Genomic DNA, 19022 nt, shown 5'->3' with positions numbered 1-19022 from the left:
TGTGACTGTTTGAGCTGTCAAGCATGGAGGGGTCTTAGTACTTGACTTTTCTTGGGATTATATTCATTCTTCCTTTCACTCTGAAACAACCTGTTTCATTCGGTTGTGTACAATGTCAAAATCAATGTCAACGGACACGGTCAATGCCTCGGTTCCACTCACCGAGCTGCCACATCCAGCACAGCCCTTGTTTCTGAATTTCACTATCTGAAGTTCTTCGCCTGCTGTATGATATCCCAGGAGGATTGTGGGATAGTACCGTTTCCTTTATTATAAGCACTGACAGAAAATCACTCTTTGATAGAGAAGTCCTATGTTTTCCTATATGTATACGTTTATGTTCATATAATGTAACGTCTTGCCATTGATAGATAATATTTAGTTCAAACAAGTTAACAAATCGGCACAACAAGAGAACTGTTCCATGTGTAAATGTGTTTATTAACTCTTTGCGGTCCAGTGTCGGACATCTCTTTAAACGTGTCTTTTGAATAGAAAAAGACAATTCTCTTGAAGAAAAAGCAGAACAAAGGCTTCAGCAGCCTTTGAAACATCGCATTAAGTTGTAAAACACTCAAAATTTATGGGCTAAGCCCCCCTGTGAGAGTCTGGAGTCAGGAAGTGATAGAGAGAGAGATGTGGCTCTCACTGCAGGCTAAACACGGCCGCATCAGCATCACGGAGTCAGAAAACACCACGCACATCTGCACAACTGTTACAGATGTTACAACAAGCAGACAGTGAAGTAAATAGTTATTTAGATGGAGGCATGAAATGAGACTATATACTCATGCAAAACCTGCAGGAAGCCTGTTTTACACCCAGATGAATGCTTCAAGAAGTATCATACACCGCAAAAACACAGACCATTGAGCATTGCAACACAATTGCACATTGCATCTAGTTTTTAAGTGATTGTTATTGCATATTTGTGTGCATTTTACATATCTATTTTTTGTTTTCAAACCTCACCACATTTAAATAGTTGTAAATATTGATGTAATTGGTTTTTTTTTTCCCCGTTGGTTACCTTTGTTAGAGGTATGTGAAGTGCTGTAAAAAGTTGTGTAGATTTTCTAAAGTTCTAAAGTTAATTTATTGCCAGAAAACTTTTTATTCATTTGCACCTAGAATAATAGTCAAGAAAGGACTAATAACAGGCTTTTTATACAAAATGCACTATTTTCAAATTTGAGGGTGTCCTTTGGAACAGTGAAAGTTGAATAACACATGGTCTGAAATATTATTTTCTTCACGAAATTTAATTGGACCTGAGCAGCCTGAACGGTGCAAAATAATTGGACTGCAAAGGGTTAATAATTATAATTGTAGACACCTGAAGAATTCATACATCATTAAGGAGGCACTGGATTTAAAATGGTGCTAACTTCTGAATGTAATATTTTAATTAAAACCAAAAATACACAGAATTGTTAATCAGATCAACACTTACAAAATTTTTAGTGTTCATTATCATGAACAGCATGTGGTTAAAGTTAGTATTAATTTTGATTTAACCTTTGTGTGAGTTGACGGTGTGTGTTATTGCAGTGTGGAGAGCACAGCACTGAGGTTAATCACAGCCTTGGGAAGCTCAGAAGTCCAGCCTCAATTCACACGCTTCCTCAGTGACCCGAAAACCGTGCTTTCAGCCGAGTCTGAGGAACTCAACAGGGCTCTGATTCTCACTCTGGCAAGAGCGACACATGTGACAGGTAGAGATTGGCTGTGTAGCATGCCCTGTCGTCTGTTAATGTTAACGGGCAACCTATTATATGTATTGCATTCTTAAAATACTAGCATAATTTCATATTGGAAATCTACAGGACATAAATGTGTTGTAAATGTTTTATATGTAGGTTGTGATATTTACATGAATTGAATATTTTCTGTGGGGGTAGTTGGTACACCTGCCATTATTTTCCATCCAGTCTGATAGTTAATAAATTAATACAGTTTTGCAATTTAGCCTCATTTTCCTTTTTTGTTTTCTCCCAGATTTTTTCACTGGCTCAGACTCCATCCAAGGCACATGGTGTAAGGATATCCTGCAAACCATCATGAGCTTCACACCTCACAACTGGGCTTCTCACACCCTGAGCTGCTTCCCAGCACCATTGCAGGTATGGGCTTTCACTTTAGGAACGGGTGAAATTGTAGACGTAAGTGGTTAATATCACACTATATTTCAGCTTTTTTTAATTAGTGATTTCATGATTCACCCCTGTGTGAAGTAACAGCAGTTTCTTCTTGGTCTTTATGATCAAACAAAATAAACAAATAATTAACCTAGTTTGTTCACATTCAGGTGAAAGTGAGATGGATTGAGATACTTGCTAATGAGTTCATGAAGCTTTGAACAATTTGCTAATAGTGCTTCTTCTGTGTGATGTGTTTGTTGTCAGTTTTGGTGGGGTAGGGGGTGACTGATCCCCTCGTTAAACTGTAGTTCCTTTAAATTCCTTTATTTTTTTTCCCCAGGCATTTTTCAGGCAGAATAACGTGCCCCAGGAGAGCAGATTCAACTTGAAGAAAAACGTGGAAGAGGAGTACCGGAAGTGGAAGTCCATGACCAACGAGAATGACATCATCACTCACTTCTCCATGCAGGGCTCTCCGCCGCTCTTCCTCTGCCTGCTGTGGAAGATGCTGTTAGAGACTGACCACATTAACCAGATAGGTTTCAGGTGACTGAGTATATAATAACAGCCTAGGCATGATGTGATGTGTTGAACCATGAGCATTATTTGATCAGGTTACATCTTTGGCTATTCTCATTCTCCTGATATGCCCACTTACTGAGTGCACTATGAACCTTTTATTACATTGTTTTACAGATGAGTGGGGGAAAATAGACACCTCTTATCTGGCAATAGTGTGTGTTGGACACTGCTCTAGCTTGACACACACATTTGTTGATTTGTCAATAATAATCATCACTCATTATCATAGTATTTAGCCAGAAACAAAATCCCTGGCTGTCCAGCACCCTCTGCTGTTCCTCCAAAATATTTGAGGGCCTTTTCTTCTTTAGCCCCTCTAGCTCTTTATACTCTCATTGAAAGGGCAATTTGATAAATAACTCTCAACAATGCTCTCAAGCACAGTTGCTGCTCTTTACAACAGGATTATAACTCAGTATATTATAGTGCAGAATAAATCACTCCCTATAGCATTTGCGCCCGTAAAACCTCCCTTCTGAAGTCTCAATATGTAACCTTTTTGTCTAAACGCTGTATGGCACTTTTCAACTGCTGTGTATGATTCTATCACCTCATAAATCACCTTAACCCAAAGAAAGCATTTTTAGGCAAGTGTTGTGTGAACAAGGTTTCTTGTTTACTGATAGAACAATAGCTTAAAGCTCTGTTCTTGTTTATGTAACACTCAAGAGATTTGCCCTGTAAAAGTTAAATACTTGATTGTTTTGTTTTATAGTAGACTGGCAAGACTGTTACAAGAAAAAAACTAATTGCATACATTGTAACTGGGCATTTAATCACCACGTGTATTCCACGTGAATACAACTCTCCACATAATGTTATATAAAGTACATGAATCATTGTTATTTATGTGAAACATCAGATGTACTGCAGGTTTTTTTTACTTGCAATTTCTTACTCATAACTTATAAATATATTTGAAAGTGTTGTGATCTGGCTGCTTTGGATGTATTGTGATAATCGCTAATTAACACATTCACAGTTTTAGTAATGTCAAATGTATTCACCTTTCCAAGTGAATAAGTTTTATTTTGGATTACTTTAGGGAATAAGTTTGCTATTTCTATATAATGTTTTATACAGTAAATTAATATTATTTATGTAAAATATCATCAGGCTTAAATCCATAAGACAGGTCTTTCTGCAGTGATCCTGCAGTATTTGGGGGGCGGGTTTACTGTTTTTTGTTCCTTTGACCTCTTAATAAAAATGGCTTAATTTGGCCTTTTTAATAGTTTTGACCTTGTAATTCCAATTAGAGGCTGAATTATGAAATTGACTTAAATAAACATTGAAAACCAAAAAGACTGAATTAAGCCAATTTTGAATAATCCATGAATGAAAACCAACAAATCATGGGGCACTGTAGGATGTAGGTAGATAAGACCTGCCTTATGTTCTCCTGAACTTGGCAACATATGAAATGCTATTCTTTAAATGTATATCCCCTTTGATTTGTGTTGTTTGTTTAGATTCTTTAAATGGGGAACTTGTTTCTTGTACAATAACAAATTGACTTAAAAGTAATATCTGCCACAGAGATCACAAAACATTGAAAAGCTGCTTTTACAATAAATGAAATGAACTTTGTAACCTGAGCCTATCCGGGCATTTGTGAAGCAATGAAAACTGATCTTCTGTCTGTATTGTGTGGCAGGTCCAATCAAGCTGCTGCTCTCTCTGCTTTCAGGGTTCTGGAGAGGATCGGAGCCCGGGCGCTGGTGGCCCACGTGAGAACATTCGCCGACTTTCTTGTGTACGAGTTCTCCACCTCAGCAGGCGGCCAACAGCTCAACAAGTGCATAGAGATTCTCAATGACATGGTGTGGAAATACAACATAGTCACATTAGACCGGCTCATTCTGTGTCTGGTAAGCCATTTAACATCATGACTTACTATGTCTAGTTTTATTTATTTTCTTTCCTGTATCAGTTCATAGAGAGAACTTGTTTTTTGTGATTTACTAAAACAATGGCCAAACTAAAAATGAGAAAATGCAAGGTCTTTGATTAGCAGCTTGAGCTCTGTCCTGCTTTCTTCGCTTACAATACCCTGCTGGGTCACAAGATTGGAAAAGTAATCTGGTCCAGAGTTTTGACTGGCCTGGCCACTTTTCATTTGACACTGGGCAGAAAGCCAGCACAGACAAAGCAGTGGGAAGTATTAGTCTCCTGGTACCCGTGTCTGGCTCCTGTACTTTGTATTAGCTGGAGCATTTTGTATCACAAGGGTTAGGATAGGTTTTTAAAAGAGATGAGCTGTTAGAGAAGACCTTTATGCATGTATGTATAAAGCAGTGACAGGTAATTAACATTAACACAGCAGGGTCCTGTCCTGCAATGAATCCATGTCAGAGTGTGATTATAAAAAACAGAATATGAAAAGAAAAAGCTTAAAAAAAACATGGGCAAAAGGCAAGTATGAAACCTATACTATCAATAGAAAATACCAAGAGGGACACATTATCGCCTGTGGCTGCTCAGCTATTCCAAGTGAACTTCTGTGTTTCTCACTTTTGATCAGTTTCCAATCTCAACAGTGGAAGAGAGCACAGCATTTGTGAACAAACCATAAGAATGTACTAACAAATAGCATTTGCTTCTAATTAACATGAGAGCTGAGCTAGTTCCCACATAGACATTCAAGAAGTGTTTCATGAAACCTAATAAAACCCCATCAAACTTATAATTCCAAGCCTTTGCTTTAATCTAAACATCATTAGGAAAAACAATAATTATAGAATACAAGATGCCTTGCACTGTGAAGGACTCTGCTAAAAGGTCTTTCACAGACACTTTCCCAAACTGCTGCTGAATTTTAGATATCTCCAAGGAACACCTAAATGGAAAATATATCTCTAATGGCATAAGTACATCTCTGTATACGTCTCCCTGCCTGATTGAATAGCCACTATAAAAGTATATTTGCATAAACCACTTTTACATCCTTCGCTAAACCAGAAGAGGGGAACTTGTGGTTCAGAACAGGATGTCCTTATTGGGTTTCTCCTTTTATAATGACCAAACACACTTGTGCTTCAGGCCATGAGGAGCCACGAAGGCAACGAGGCCCAGGTCTGCTACTTCATCATTCAGCTGCTGCTGCTGAAGCCCAATGACTTCAGGAACCGCGTGAGCGACTTTGTGAAGGAGAACGCCCCTGAACACTGGCTGCAGAGTGACTGGCACACCAAACACATGAACTACCACAAGGTAATGGTGTTATATATATATATATAATCTAAAAGAACACTCACAACAAAAAAGGTCAAATCCCCAGAGCTCAGAACAATGTCACCGCTAAAATGAAAGCCAATTAATACATGCCCATTTATCTCTCTGCATCCTTGAATAAGCACAGGGACACTGTTTAGAGTTGACAGTCAAAGACAATTTAAAGATTTTTTTAATATTATATATCTGTAGTTTATTTTTTTGTATTCCCCTCTGCAAATCCATTGAGCCATTTAACATTGAAATGTTGACCACTTGCAAACCAAACCATTGTTTGTGTAGTGATTTCCAAGGGAGGAGTAGCATGTTAATGTGTGCATGCAAGGCTGATTAAAACGGATCAATCTGAAAACTGCCTGTGACTTCTTTTTGCCTCAATACATTACATTTGTCATTTAGCAGACGCTCTTATCCAGGGCGACTTACATTTGTACCCATTTATACATTAATGCTAACGGAGACTCTTTCAACAGAAATATCCCGAGAAGTTGTATTTCGAGGGTCTCGCGGAGCAGGTGAACCCCCCCGTGCAGCTGCAGCCCCATTATCTCCCCATCTACTTTGGGAACGTCTGTCTTCGCTTCCTGCCTGTGTTTGACATTGTCATTCACCGGTTCCTGGAGCTTCTGCCTGTGTCTAAATCTTTGGAGACCCTTTTAGATCACCTGGGAGGCTTGTACAAATTTCACGGTGAGGTTCACTGATAAAGATACATGACTTTGCCATTTTTGTGGGGGCTTTGAGAGAACCTGAATTAATCCGCTGTGACAGTCGGTGCTTAGAGGGCACCTTTGGTTTTCCCCGTCCTGTTTTTGCTTTTAAATAGAACACTCATTTCAAAGGCCTGGTAACTGTAGCTATGTCTTCCTTTCAGCGATAAGAGATGTGACTATTACATGAAACCTTTTACTTTCAGTTGTTACTCTGATTGTCAAAATATGTCTGAACAAATGTTAAATTAGTGGCCATCTAATGTTGTTTCTTGTTGCGTTTTCTTCAGATCGTCCCGTGACATATCTGTACAACACTCTTCATTATTATGAGAGGCACCTGCGAGATCGGACAAACCTGAAGCGCAAGCTTGTACACGCCATCATCAGCTCCCTGAAGGAGAACCGCACCCCCGGCTGGTGCCTCAGTGAGACCTATCTGAAGTGTGCCATGAATGCCCGAGAGGACAACCCGTGGATCCCAGATGACACGTACTACTGCAAGCTGATTGGCCGACTTGTGGACAATATCTTTTTTTTTTTTTTTTTTTTTTTTTCAAAGAGTGCTCTCTTTTAGCTAATCGTTATTTACAAGTCATGTATTACCATGATAGCCTAAGGAAACATTTATCCTAGGGGAAAATATATACCAGACAATTTAAAGTACTTCAATAATGCAATTGTGTTCGATTTTTTTGTAGCAGGTGAACTCAGAAATACTAAGTTTAGATAAGATGAACAGTATGGATAAGTTTCAGTTAAAAAATTATAAATGGTAAACACTTTTTCAATTATAGTTTAAGGAATGGAGCTGTAGTGCACATTTGTACAACAGATATATTCATTCACTTACATGAATCAATATTGAAATGACTGGTTTTCCTCTTCAGGAAGCTGTTTGTTTCACTGATTGGTACTGCTGTATGCTGCTCCTGATTGGATCCAGTAGCAATTTTAAATCAATTACAGAACAGCGAGTTCAGTTATGTTGATTAACTGCAATATGGTGTTCACGCCCAAAGGTTACATGTAAGTGAAGGTATTTAGACTATATTTATAGATTGTGCTTTCACAAACTACGTGATGCCGTGTTTGTGATCAATCATTTTCTTGCTTCTTACTCCTTTATGGAAAACAAACAAAAAATCTTTAACAAGCGTTCTACCTATGGCTGGCAAGTCCCCGGGCCCTTTCCCCAACTGTGACTGGAGATTCAATGAGTTTCCCAACCCAGCAGCCCACGCCCTCCATGTCACCTGTGTGGAGCTCATGGCCTTGGCTGTGCCAGGGAAGGATGTGGGCAATTCCCTCCTCAATGTGGTGCTGAAGAGGTATGCCCATTTCACACACTCCACTTCTGTGCAGGGTGTCCCTTTACATCCGTTTTGGCACTTTTTTTATTGCTTATTGCTTTTATTTTTGACCTCTTCCTAGGATCTAAACAACTCCCATGTTATTTGTCTGATTTTTAATAGGTGAAATCTAGGACTTTCGTTAAGCCTTGAGATACATGTCTGGGTCACCTGCACCAGACCCCTTCAGAGTTGTGTATTAATTGGTCTAGTTTTTTGTTTTGGTTTACATTGTGTTCTGTTAATTTAAACTTTGATTGTAAGGCCTTTTAATCAAGGTGGTGCATGACATGTTTCTGAGTCATTAATGTACTCTCTACCTATAGAAGATAAATATGATCTCAGCATCTTTAAAATGAAAAGGCCTTTACAAATGTACGATGGCAATATAAGATAAATGCCAACTCCCATTCTTACTGCTTGTTTTCACAGCCAGCCTCTTGTACCGAGGGAAAGTATCACAGCCTGGATGAATGCAATTGGACTTGTAATCACTGCGTTGCCTGTAGGTGTTTTCAGTTTGAAGAGATTGTTAAATTAAGCACAACTTACTTGAGTTCAGTGTGAATTAGCAGCATGTTTCACACGGTGTTTATTGCAGTTGGAATTAAAAATACATTTCATGCTGCTTCATTTGATCTTCCCTTTATAACTTAATTAGATTGCATATCTAATTGTCTGAATGTTTGAATAATTATATTTCCAATTTCTAATCTACTAGATAGTCATAGTAATTACATTCTTGATTTAAGTTTTCCTCTACACAGATCCTTGGGATTTTAATATAAAAGCACAGTCAGTAACTTTGCCCTTAGAACGAGGATGTACGTGCTTTTGTGCTTTTTTCCATATAATAAATCGATTTCTTGTGATTTTCATACAAACTGACCAAGGACTGATAATGTAATTTCACTGCGTTGATTGTCTCCCATTAGGAACCGTACTGGGTGGTTCTTCATGATCGCATCGTGAATGTCATTAACAGCCCAACTCTCACCTCCGAGTCCGAGTGGGTCGGATACCCATTCCAGCTGTTCGATTTCACTGCCTGTCACCAGTCGTACTCTGAGATGTATTGCAGCTACGTCTTGGCGTTGGCCCACGCAGTGTGGCATCACTCCAGCATCGGACAGCTCTCCCTCATTCCCAAGTATACTTCCTTATTGTCATTCTAGAGCCATGCGGCCTGTTTTACAGTGGAGTTGCAGTGGTCTAGAAGATAAATATCAATCTATAAAAATAGTAACATTAAAAATATGAAAAGTAACATTTACACTGGACACTTGGCAATTGTTGAGCACTTGGCAGGGTTGCATACCAGAATGTATAATGCAGATTAATTTCTATTATGCTTGTGAATCTTGTAGGAAATATATTCTCTATTAGTGATAATCTGGTAAATTCATTGTTGTTTGTAAGCACTTCAGGACAGACGTTAGTGGTGAACAGTTTTATGATTAAACTAGTTCCATTTGAGAAAGATCAGATGCCTATTTCTGCTTTTTGCATAGACAGTTGGCTTTTTTTAATGGTTCACCATTCAGCATGGCATAGTATAGGCAGCAGTGTGTACTAGGGGTCGGGGCTTGTGGGTTCACACTGGGGGACACTGCTGTTGTACCCTTCAGCAGAGGACTCAACCTAGATTGCCCCAGTTAAAAACAGCTGTTTCAAAGGGTAATTGTATGTACAGAATGTGATATATTGTGAAATTTGTAAGTCATTTAAATTGTAAGAAAAAAAAGTTGTAAGGCACATAATAGTGATTAGAAAGCATAACTTTGAAAATGTCAATCAGTGCATTAGAAATGGCGTTAGCTGGGAGTAAGTCTCTGTGGACAGAAGCTGAATTGGAAGCTTAGTGCTGAATGACAACTGGCCGGACGACAAGATTTGTTCCTTGACACACGCAATGAAGCCTATCCTTCTCATTTAACAGCCTTTCTGTAAGCCTGTTAAGTCGAGGATAATGTCCTGTAGTCTACGACATTCTTCAAGAAAATGTTTCATTTCAGCCCCATTCGGGAAGATAGTTTTTCTGTAATAGTTTCTCTTGCCACCCATCCAGTCTCTCCTGCAAGTTGCCCCAGTTTGATCCTGTCTCCTGGTCTCTCAAGGGCGTTTGCAGTGCAGTGGGTCTCTTTATGATGTTTGTTCCGCTCATGTGACCTGGTGGCGTCTGTTTGCCGTAGGTTCCTCTCTGAAGTGCTGAAGCCCATCGTGAACACGGAGTTCCAGCTGCTGTATGTGTACCACTTGGTGGGGCCCTTCTTCCAGAGGTTCCAGCAGGAGAGGACCAGGTGCATGCTGGAGGTATGGCATAGTCTTTACATCTCTCTCACATGATGCCATCTGCTGTGCTTTCCTTCCTCTCACTGTGTCAGTGTGTGCGTTTCATTATTTTCCTGTAAAGGATTTTTACAGAGGAAGTTCATTCAAGTTTAAAAATGTATTAGTTGTTATGGGTTCTAATGCTTTATTACTAGAACCACCAAGGATACAGCCATAACTAGAACTGCCAGGAGCCGTACAGTTAAGAACAATATCAATATTACAAACTATGATTTTTAAGTCAACAGAACTCTGTAAATAATTCCCACAGAGTTGAAAACAGACAGACATGTTTAAATACCCAAACGTCTGTTGAAGCAGAGTGAACGGGCCTCCTATATTTCTAGTCAAGATAAGAATGTGCAGACGGGCAGCGGAGGAATGGGGAAGGCAGTGAGGCAGTATCGGGAAATGCATCTGCTTATTGCACAGTTCCAGTAAAAGTGTCCTTCGGCTTGCAGCTCTAAATCTCAGTTCTCACAGTGATAAGAAATGTCTTTTGAATGATGCTTTTGTTTGTCACTGTATATGAACTGCTGGGTCCTGTCTGCGTGAGAGAGATCTTGACCTGCCAAGGAAACTGTCAGACTGCTTTCTGATTTCTGTGCCAGAGATCGCTTGAATATTAAAGCGCTTTGGGTAACGCTGAACCTAAATCGCAACTGAAGGCTTTATTCTTCGATACGTCTAAGCTATATGCCACGGAGTAATAATAAAAAAAAATAACAGCAAGGCATGAATGCATCTAAACTGAAAGTTGAACATCAGTGTTTGTGGCGTATAGACATCAAATCGCCTGTATCCAAAACGTAATGTAAATAAAACCAAACATTTGGACAGAACTGCATTCATACCAGCATAACAGAAATCCGGTAATATAGATGGAACTGGATGTGCAATCGCAACAGCACAGTGTGTTATCAAATAAGCCAAAGAGCTCACATACCTGCATGCACTTTATGATTTGGGCGCAGCTAATTCAGCTTTATATGCTTTCCTTTGCACAAATAGTGTATACATAATATAAAAAGGATACAGAGCTTGCACTTCTGTACATCCATTTTTTGCTGAGTTGTTTTGGCTTTGCTGCATTTGGCTATGGATTGTAGTTTTTCTTGGTTATTATTCACTGTACACTTTGTAAAGGAATTGAACCACAATGTGTGTGAGATCAGTAATTCATGGTCAGTGATAAAAGTGTTGGTGGCTGCAATATAGATGGTAAAACACATGCAGCTCTGTGTTAAATTCCACACAACGCTGTAGCCAGAATGTAATTCATGTAAAAGGTACAGAATAACAGTTCTTATTGGATACATTAATAAGACTGATACAATAATAAAATGCTACATTTTATAAGCAAAGTACTATTGCTGTCAAATTGCCGGCTTCTACACTTCTTGTGCTAAAAATCCAATGTTCTATTTATTCACAGTGGTATGAACAGAATGTAAGTTTTTGAACAGTTAAATTTATATACATTTTGTTGTGTAATGAATGATGCGAACACATTTTTTACATTTCTGTTTTTAGATTCATTTTGTTATTTAGTATTGGTTCCATTAATTTTCTATCCGATGTGGAGATGTTTTGAAGAATGAACTCCCTGTACTCTAGACATTTTGAAAAGCATTCATACAACTTGATAAAAAGGTGCACATTTAACATGTAATAAAAGGGGTGGTTGTTTAAAAATGACACTTTTATCAGCAGTGGAAATTGATGTTCCCTTCAAATCCTTTGCTCTTCACAGTGATGGTCATATGGTGCTTTTGACCAGTTATCCTTTCTCAATGTTGTTCAGATCGGAGTGGCCTTCTATGAGATGCTGCAGAACGTTGACCAGTACAACAAACATCTCCACTACATGGACCCCATCTGTGACTTTCTCTATCATCTGAAGTACATGTTTACAGGGGACAGTGTAAAGGACCAAGTAAGTGGTCCACGATTAGAACAAGGTGTTTCTAGACTGGTGGTTTCTAATTAACATCCCAAAAGATCAATGTTTCCTTTGCATGTCCCATCTCCTGATATTTTTTTTCTTATAGTTGCCATTTTTTCGATGTCAGTTGTGGCTACACACTGTTGTATATTAACCAAAAGTTTATCTTTTACCTCCTGCTTTTTTGTGTTATTTTTACAGGTGGAAAAAATCATATGCAATTTGAGACCAGCTGTGAAGCTTCGCCTGCGATTTATCACCCATATCAGCAAAATGGAGCCAGCGACGGCCCCCCAGCCAGCCAGTGTGTCTTCCCCAGCGCCGCAGTCAGCCCAGGGCCCGGTCAGTGTGCCCCTGTCTGTGGCGCAGTAGAGCTCTGGGTCAGGGGGCAACACCTTTACATGAAATGTGTAATTTCCACAAATTGACATTTCTCAAAAGACATAAAGGCTGAAATGCAAACCTTTTACGTTTTTGTAAAAGGTGACCATTGAGTGATAGCTTTTTCTTTCCTTTTTTTAAGAAAACAGAGAAGGGGAGAAATCATTGATTTTGCTCAGTAACTCTTGAAAAACACAGAAATTGTCTGTAAATAATTGCATATTATTTGCAGTACTGTAAGCATCTTGGAAAAAGTTACAGGATCACTACTGAACTGTAAAATGGGGTTGTGTAAATGTTTTTTTTATTTTTTTTTATCCATTGATGATGTCTGTGGGATGCTTGCTGAGTATGTATAGACACGATGTACTAGGAGGTTATTTCTACTCTGTATGTTTTTTTTTCTAAAAAAAGAAAAGCAAAAAAAAAAAACCTGTCCTTTTCTGTAAACTCCTGTAAACACAAGCATACTGTGCCTTGAACTGACCTTTTCAGCACAAAGCATTTCTCAATAATGTATTACACCATTGATCTGTTTGTCTGTGTTTGTTAGTCCTCCCTTTCAGATACCATGTCCTTCTCAGAGAAAGGGTTTTGTGCCGTCAGTTTCATACATAGCAGCGTGCGGTCGAGTAGGGGTTTTTATTTTGTGTTCATTTCCTTTTAAGGTCAGGCTGAAACAAAACTGAGATGCAACCTTTTATTTGCCATGTCTGGTATCACCGAAGACATTTGAAAATGAATAAAGAATTTCTCTTACGCTGGATGACCTGGTCTTACTCGTAATCTTGCACACGCACGCTTGCTTGGGAATGGAATGAGAAAGGCAGACAGAGACACAGGGCTCTCCAGTAAAATCAATAGAGGGACTTTTATTCACTAATTCAACAAACTGACTTGCTAGTCCCAAATGAAAATAATAGAAATATTAGTTGTAGCAGTGGTCAACTTTTCCACTAGCTTAGATATTCCCCAAATTGAATGACATTTCTACAAATATACAGGGGTAGGATTTGATTTTAATATGTTTACATATGGAAGATCATGACTGGTAAATCAAATATCATCAATCCTGGATTGTCAGTATGCACATCTGTTTGTAAAGATATGAACAGTGATGGAAATCAAACCTAGTCATTTCACACAGTCATTCGCTGTCTTCCTCTGGGGAAATAAAACCGTTGATGAAAGAAAGAGACCCCATTCTTGCAGTGGCAATAAAAACTGCAAGATTTCCCACAAACCTGCCAGCAGTACCTAATAAAGTAGGGCTTTAGTTATGACCTCTAGCCTGTGTGGGTTTAGTGCAAACCCAGCTCACAACACAAGGGATCTACATGCTGGACTTTAGCCTTAGATGGGTGTTGGTAATGATACCACTCTGCAGTTCAGCACACACACTAAGGAGAAAACCGAATGAGTGTAGCTGTAGTTATAAGAAGGCAAATCATAGAAATGTTTATTTGGTTTTGCAATGATGCATAGGTTAACATTTCCTTGTCTTTTGTAGACATCAAGCATGTTTGGCTTGTGTCTGAAGACTAAATGCCTTTGCAGAATTGTGAAGTAGACACAATGGGTATACAATATAATCGCTATGGAAGTGTGTTTATGGCACTGTAAATGGACCAGCAATTTGTAAAGAGCAATTCAACAGGATGTCGCATAACTACAAAACTACAAAAGGAGTGCTATATTTTATTTGATATTCTTCAGTGTAATACCAGAAGTAATCTGCTTTATTCAATTTGAATCCATGTTTTTATATATTTTTATATTACTTTTTTTTTTTTTTTTGCAGTCCATTATTTGTTCTGTTCTGTTTTGTACTCCCATATTAATTATCTCTGCAATTCCTAGCATAGATAAGACAGGCTTTTTCACTTGCACTTTCTACACTGCACTGGCATCTGACAAATAGCTTTTACCCAGAGAAGCAGGGCCACACCACGCCACCAGGGAGCCTGGCTTAATGCTGTAGACATTGCTTTTCCACTTCAACCGTCTGATCAAGTAGTTTTTCAGGATGAACCCTTATTATAAACCATTTTTATATGCTTCTATATCTGCACCCCAATAGAGTCTAAAATGGATGGTTAGGGCTTAGTTTTAAATACCCATGTTCATTTTTCACTAAGAGGGCATTGTTTTCTGTCCTCTTGAAAGAATAGAGAAGTAAAGAAAGTGGGGCACAGTCTGATTAATCAGGCCTTTGGCAATTGCTGGTTCATGAATAGCACCACGTGCGTTCCCTTGGCTGGATCACACACAATTTTACTGGCAACGGCAGCGTGGCTTCACAAATTATTTACACTTCCCAAATTAGTATGGTATAGCCAGGGAGGGAAAGCAAAAGACCCTTCTTGAGTAACTCTGCCTGTCAATCACACCCCTGCCTTTCCTGTCAACGTCTAAAGGTGCAGACGGATGTGTTTCGTGAGATGGCTTTAAAGAAAGACATCACTCGGCAGGAATATATAGGTCAATAACGGAAAAATTGAAAGGATCGTGTGAGAGTCCATGACGAGCAGAGAGCCGGGCTGGATGTTGCCAGCTGTGGGAATGCCAGGAATTCAGTCTCGGAGGTCACTTAGATGTATGAAGTGGAGAAGCTCCGACTATGTTTCCCGAGGGAACCGACTTACACAACACGATCTCACAATCTCAGGTCGTTTAAAATCCCAGGATCAGAGATCTTAAATTGAAGGGGAGTTTAATTTAATGAGTTGGGTTGCCTGCAGATTAAAGCTTAGCTGCAGCTCCTTTTTGTGTTTCATGGCAGAGTAGTTGTTTCTGCTTAAATGTCAGTACAAATAATGAAAATAGAAGATAAAAGGTTTCTGAGAAGATTTTTGTTTAATTGCTCTGGGCTATTGATGCCATTTAAGTCCTTCCTGACCGTCCTTTACAAGTTCTGGTCAAATTTAGACCTTGTCTACTTCACAAACGCAACCATAAGCAAAATACAGTTGTACTATTATTATTGTATTAATGGCACATACAAAATAGAAAGATACAGGTTTTGTTTATCTACTTAGGAATGGAAGGATTGGCTATGGGAAACTTCAGAATAATTAGATTAAGATAATCCTGAATCATAAACACACATCATGCTTTCTTTGAATTTCTCAGTACAAAGGTTGCTCATAAAATGTTGTTTAACAGGTGCTTAGTGTGACAATATATTATGCACAGGCAACACTTGTAATTATGTACTGTTGTCCTGGCGAGGGTCTGTGTTCTGATTACATGATAACAAAGAGTAGTTCTCAGTGCCCATGGTTTCTGATCAACAAAGGTGAGGTCCTGGGGAATGCAGCATCCGAGATTGCAACGTGACTAGAAAGCCACGATTCAGACCAAACACAGCTATAGAACGCTAGGCACATCATATTGGATTTAAAAAACTGACTTGAAACAGATTAATTCAATGTAAGATGAGAAAAAGTCTTATGGGGTGAATGAAAAAGAAATAAAGAAAAGATGTCAGCCCTGTCCCTCAGCAGAGCCCGTTTGTCTTTATCCTCCCTGGTTTTAAGCCACTTCTTTACCAGGCTTGTGCTGATGAGGAGAAACGCAGGGGGTGCATTTCAAAACATCTAGCTTGATTGCACTGAAATCATCTGTGCAGCTGGGCGAGCCAAGCAGTCTGTCTGAGTCTGATTGAATTCCTAGTAACTAATAGAGAATATTAAGATTTTGTTGAAGGAACATGTATTTAGTTATTTTTAACAGCATATTACACATGTACAGGATTCAGCTTGTGCAAGAAAGCACTGAAGTCCTTCTATACAGCAATGTCAGCAAAATGATACCTTCGTATTTGTGTATTAAAGGTCAGTATAGTCAGTTGAATTCTATTTAATTTTGATTTAGACATTCTATTGCATTGGGATGGGAGAAATTAATTGCTTTTTAAAATTTTAGATATGGACTTTGTGCCACATATGTGATTTAGGTGGGTTTTATTCACTTTTTATCTGTCAGCTTCTCATTCACTTATCTACATTTCACAAGATGACTGATCAAACAGTATAACCCGTTCACAGATTTAGGGCAAATCTAACCATGACATAATTCCTGCCTGCACTCTGTGCCATCTGTGTCTGGGATTCTCAATGAAAATGAATCGCCAGTTAAACCTGCCATTTGGCCCGGCTGGCATCACATGTTTTCTCACTGTCTTCGAAATGAGACAATTAATCCAGGCTGGTAACAAAAAATCCCCAAACTGCCCTGGTGCAAGAGAAACACAAAGCGACTGTTTGGAATGGAATCAGACTGTTTCTCATTTCCCCCCACATTCTACACATAGATTATCAAGGGTTTCTTTCAGCCCACGGTGTCGATGTCTCATTACATCAGTAATTTAACAAATTTAGCTTCTCCTGAGTGCAGAAGCGCATTTACAACCTGCATCTTAAATAACAAATGAAAGCTACGATGCACATTTTGGGCAGTCTGTGTTCCATAAACTAATTTGTTCCACTTCTGTTTCGCTAGTTGAAAAATCAGGACCACATCTAATTCTATCAAAACAATCACAATTATAATATATAAACAAATTAATACTAATGATAATGATAATACAACATCCTGGGAACTGGAGGCAATCAATGTAAATTTACTAATTTATAGAAAACATTTGTAAATTGTGAAAATACTGACTGCAATGCTTTTGCAAGTCTTTCAATATCATTATTCTTTTCACCTGAAAACACACCCAAGATAAAAAAAAGCACAGCAAATTGAAAATGACTTCTGAAATGAATTTTAAGTGTATAATGGCTATTACATTCTCTCTGTATCCTGTATAATTATTACGCATAATCTCTGTTTTCCTGCACAGCAGTTCAATTGTATAAACACCCTTCCTGCTGCCAGCATCTGAGCAACCGCGTTTAAACAGTCAAACAAACAGGCCATGTCTTCCAATTGTTTTCTGACTTCATCTAGGTCACACATTGAATTGAATCAAATTATAATTTTTAAAAATGCAGGGAACTTTATGTGTGAAACAACACAATTTTGTCTTGAATAAATAATTTAAAATGTGTGTGAAAGGTTTTAAATAACCTCCACTGTGAAGGCAATATATGAAGCCCATTTGCTGTTTTTTTATTTCCTTACTAGATGTAACACAACGTAAGCCTTCTTTATGAGACTATTGTTTCCAAAATTGCCTTTTATCTCCCCAAATCCTGTTATAATATAGGCTGGATTTATGTCTTTCATTTTCCTCAGAGTCATGCTGTCAGGAAGGTGTTTCTTTGAAGCAGTCCAGTGGTGTAAGAAACACTCGTCTACACCATCATTCTTTCATTTCATTCTCTTTTCAGTGGCTGTGTATCTATGGTTACAGAGAGCATCGGTGTGCATCTCTGTCTGCCTGGCTGACGCGTCCGTGTCAGGCCTGATGTAAAACTTGAAACACGTCCTTACTTGATATAAGGAATGTTATTTACATGTATATTCAAAGTGTGAAAAATGAGCTAATTCTCTCAATTTGATTCATAAACCTTGGGTTGCTCTAACAACTACAGTTAATTTTATAGGGATAATATTCACTACTGTTAACCTATTCTGAGTGGGACTGTCCAAAACCCTCATAATGGCCCTATATAATTGTTTAGTATATGGCTGGTGAGGAGAACAACACAGAGTTTCATAAAGACTGTCAATCTTGGGTTCAGCTGGCTTCAACACGATAAGCATAAGACTCTTATTTTTGGTAGTGTTGGTTGCAAGTGACATTTTAAAAGTTTTAGGAGTTAATTTGTGAGTCGTGTTTCCTTTTTGTTTCTCATAAGGGGATATTATATAGTTTTACAGTCAGGTTTCTTGTTACTTGGTTTCTGTAGATACTGATATGTGCAGACTTCATGCCCTGCCTTGTCTTTTTTCTGCTGTCAACCCTTGTGTGTGATATTACTGTGTATAAAGTAAATGAAATATTATTATTAAACTTACCTGTGTCCATTGTGGATGATCTGGTATTCCTGCCATATACACTCTATCTGGGGAACAATTAAGAGCAAGGTTGTTGAGGTCCCCACCCTCATTTAATTATTGGGGTGGCACAGTCAGGGTAAAGAGGGTTACGTGCTGAAAACATCCATATATTAATATATATATTTTATCTTTTTAGATAAGCAGGAAACCTGATATGCTACCACACAGGTTAATGATTTTCCTATTGTTGTTAAAGAGATCAACCTTTGGCAGGTATATTAACGGCTTCCTGCCAGGAGACGTAAATCACTCTGTCCTACAGGCCGATCCCTTCAAAACATTTTGGAGAGAGTGTGAGAAGTTTAAGTCTCAAAAACATGTGAATGGCGCACCC

The 19022-nt window shown here is 38.6% G+C and overlaps 1 protein-coding gene across 4 annotated transcripts in view; it reads left to right on the top strand.

Moving 5' to 3' along the window:
• Positions 1 to 13442, top strand: part of med23 (mediator complex subunit 23) — a 30946-nt gene extending 17504 nt beyond the window's left edge. For 2 of the 4 annotated variants that reach the window (XM_066699658.1, XM_066699648.1), the window contains 13 exons: positions 1552 to 1715; positions 1999 to 2123; positions 2482 to 2687; positions 4414 to 4594; positions 5766 to 5936; positions 6431 to 6647; positions 6958 to 7194; positions 7833 to 7998; positions 8452 to 8524; positions 8955 to 9169; positions 10212 to 10332; positions 12155 to 12286; positions 12497 to 13442. In XM_066699658.1, the coding sequence (XP_066555755.1) occupies positions 1552 to 1715; positions 1999 to 2123; positions 2482 to 2687; positions 4414 to 4594; positions 5766 to 5936; positions 6431 to 6647; positions 6958 to 7194; positions 7833 to 7998; positions 8452 to 8524; positions 8955 to 9169; positions 10212 to 10332; positions 12155 to 12286; positions 12497 to 12667 (2179 nt within the window). In that variant the 3' untranslated portion in view covers positions 12668 to 13442. Of the gene's footprint in view, positions 1 to 1551; positions 1716 to 1998; positions 2124 to 2481; positions 2688 to 4380; positions 4595 to 5765; positions 5937 to 6430; positions 6648 to 6957; positions 7195 to 7832; positions 7999 to 8451; positions 8525 to 8954; positions 9170 to 10211; positions 10333 to 12154; positions 12287 to 12496 lie in introns of all 4 variants that reach the window. The other 2 variants (XM_066699640.1, XM_066699630.1) reach the window with 1 other exon arrangement.
• Positions 13443 to 19022: the final 5580 nt, after the last annotated feature.

Source organism: Amia ocellicauda, chromosome 1 (genome assembly GCF_036373705.1).
Source record: "Amia ocellicauda isolate fAmiCal2 chromosome 1, fAmiCal2.hap1, whole genome shotgun sequence".
Lineage (NCBI taxonomy): Eukaryota > Metazoa > Chordata > Actinopteri > Amiiformes > Amiidae > Amia > Amia ocellicauda.
This window is presented reverse-complemented; position numbering and strand designations above follow the sequence as displayed.